Source organism: Gadus chalcogrammus, chromosome 3 (assembly GCF_026213295.1).
Source record: "Gadus chalcogrammus isolate NIFS_2021 chromosome 3, NIFS_Gcha_1.0, whole genome shotgun sequence".
In the NCBI taxonomy this organism is placed as follows: domain Eukaryota; kingdom Metazoa; phylum Chordata; class Actinopteri; order Gadiformes; family Gadidae; genus Gadus; species Gadus chalcogrammus.
The window spans coordinates 22,923,867-22,926,557 of record NC_079414.1 but is presented as its reverse complement, the minus strand read 5'-3'; the positions used below and the strand labels follow the sequence as shown (position 1 = coordinate 22,926,557).

General features: G+C 48.8%; 1 protein-coding gene across 1 annotated transcript in view; it reads right to left on the bottom strand.

Annotated features, from left to right (window-relative positions):
• Positions 1–506: 506 nt before the first annotated feature.
• The window catches only part of caly (calcyon neuron-specific vesicular protein), a 6,474-nt gene continuing 4,289 nt past the window's right edge, over positions 507–2,691 (bottom strand). The window contains exon 5 of the mRNA XM_056587289.1: positions 507–764. Within this exon, the coding sequence (XP_056443264.1) occupies positions 507–764 (258 nt within the window). The remainder of the gene's footprint in view (positions 765–2,691) is intronic.

Sequence of the window (2,691 nt, the reverse complement as noted above, 5' to 3'; positions counted from 1 at the left end):
AAAAGGTGATTCAAAAGGACGTCGCTTCTTTTTGCACTCATTAACAAAATAAACCTCGGGGGGTGGGGGGGGGGGGGGGGGGGTGAGAAACCAAGCAGAAGAAGACTCACTGAAGCTTCACTCATTCTCAGTGTTCACACTTTCTCTCGCTCACACCTCCAGCTCCCTCTTGATACGTTTCCACTGAGCATACACACAAGTACACATCGAGTGTACACACACACACACACACACACACACACACACACACACACACACACACACACACACACACACACACACACACACACACACACACACACACACACACACACACACACACACACACACACACACACACACACACACACACAAACACAGGCACATACACACGCACCCAGAAGCACGTTCTGACGCACACGGCTGCGCATGCACACACTGTACACGCTAACCTGTCACTTGTCAACACCCGCCCACCACAAGGCCTCGTCTCTCCGTGACAAGATCCCGTTCTCTCCTCCACACCTTCACTCCTTTCCTCCCAACTCCCCCTCCAGGGGCTCCTCCATGCTCTCCCTGGCAGGCCCTCCCCCCTCCTTCAGGGTTCCGATGACGGGTAGCCATGGCGACACCATCTCGGGCCTGGTCCTCTTGACCTTGTTGAGGTGGCTGAGGGCCGCGTAGAAGCCGGCGCCGATGGTGCCGCGCTCCTCCGGGCCCGACTGCTCTCTCTGCTGCTGCTCGGTGTAGTACATCTCCAGGCCAGTGGGGGCGCAGTGCTTCCCCTGGGACGGCACGACAACAACGAGTATATTTAGCACAGTGCTTGCGCTATAGACAAAGGTCGGGTTTTTGAAGGCTGCACATCGAGGTCCTTTTCACAGGGGCGTCAGAGGAGGACAAACATTTAAACATTTACCGCATATTGTGACTCATTGCTGAATACAAAAAGTGTATGCAGCAGCAACTCATGATTCTTTTGATAACCTATGAAGAAGAGAGGAGTCGAACACTATTTAGCTAATTTAATCTGTAAAAAGTTCCCCGTATTGCCGTAATCTGAGCAAAATATTAATGATACAAACAAAAATTGCATAATATACAGATCACATTATGTGTTAAACTTCAACAAAAGCGTTGATAATAATTTAATTCCCATCCCACGATGAATGCCGCCATGTTTGATGTTGATACTAATGTAATGTCGGGCAAATCGGAGCTCTGAAATTACATTTCCAAACAGTAATTTTGAATTGGAAGATTTGTTTAATTAATTAGTTCAAGTCAATGCTTGTTTTCTCAAGAGTTATCTGCATATATTAAGTTTGATAAGATAGTCAGTAGTCCGTTTGCTCATTGGTGATTGACAAAACAGAACAGGCAGACAAACAGGAAGTTGTTTTTGAAGTCATTTGTCCCTCATTGAGTCTACCTTTGCCAAACTGCCGTACACACAAGGAAAAACGATCAACAAATAAGACAAATTAAAACGTGCGATGAATTCACTTCAGAGTAAATTAGGTTCATATGAAATCTCCCGCCGGATCTGCAGTAGCATCTGTGTTAGCGATCATAAAACAGATCCCAAGGCATAGTTCTGTGTGGAGGCGGAGCTGCAGCGGTCTCAAAGCGCACCGCAAAGCACAATCCAAGCAATTGTTTTAGACCTTGTCTTTGTATGCCAGACGTATAACCTTGCTTTTGCTCAGCATGGATAAGAGCAAATTCACTTACTGCAGGGGAAGGAACAGGGAATCAATTAAAACCAAGGAAAGCACATCTATTCTGACCGTGTTAATCGCTTAAAGGGCGACCAGGGGACCTGACATTCTCCCAAGATGGAGCAGCCAGAATGGGTGCCTAGGCCAGACCGGGGCCTGTGGGGCACATCCTCCATGCCGGGAATGGTGGGGTTTTTTTCATAGTGTCCCCAACAGTGCAGCGGTAGGAAAAATAATACGCTGAGAAAAACTGTAACCAACGGAAACTTCAAAGGCTTTCGCCGGAAGGTTCCGCCCCCCCCCCCCCCCCCCCCCCATCCCACTCCAACCCCCCCCCTCACCATCCCTTCCCTTCCCATGCTTCCTCCCCCTTATCACCCCTCACTGTTTAAGCCTTTAATCACAGTTTAGTCACGCTCAGCTCTAATTAAAGGCCCCTCAGATTCACAAGCGGGTGTCCCGATTTCTGCCTGCCCAGAAAAGCTGTTTTTTTTTTTCTCTCTCTCTCGCTTTCCTTCTTTCTTTCCGTCTCCTGTGCCCTCTCCTCCTTCTCTCTCTCTCTCCCCCACTGTTTCACAGCTATGGTTCTCTGGACGTGATGGAGGCTGCTGCACCACCACGTGCTGTTGCGGTGCTAACCCCAGTATAGACGGAGCCTGCAAGGTGTCGGCACAGAGATAATGGCGTATATGTTTCTCTCTGAAGACTCTGCTGTGAAGAAGTGCCGAAAGGAAGGGAGAGAGAACGAGGTGGGGTGTTTGCCGCTTAAAATAGGCACTTTAAGTAGCGAGTGTCTTTACACCTGGGACTACTAACAGCCAGAGTGCGTGTGGGCCAAGGGCAGTGTACTCGAGGAATGAAACGCTTGGGGAGTGCTTGGTACAGAGCAGACGATGTGTTCTGCTACTATGGTTTTGAAAGCCAGTGGATATAGAGAGTTCATGTGCACCCCTCCTATTGTTCATTCTGCAATGTTGTTGTGGAAGTCTTG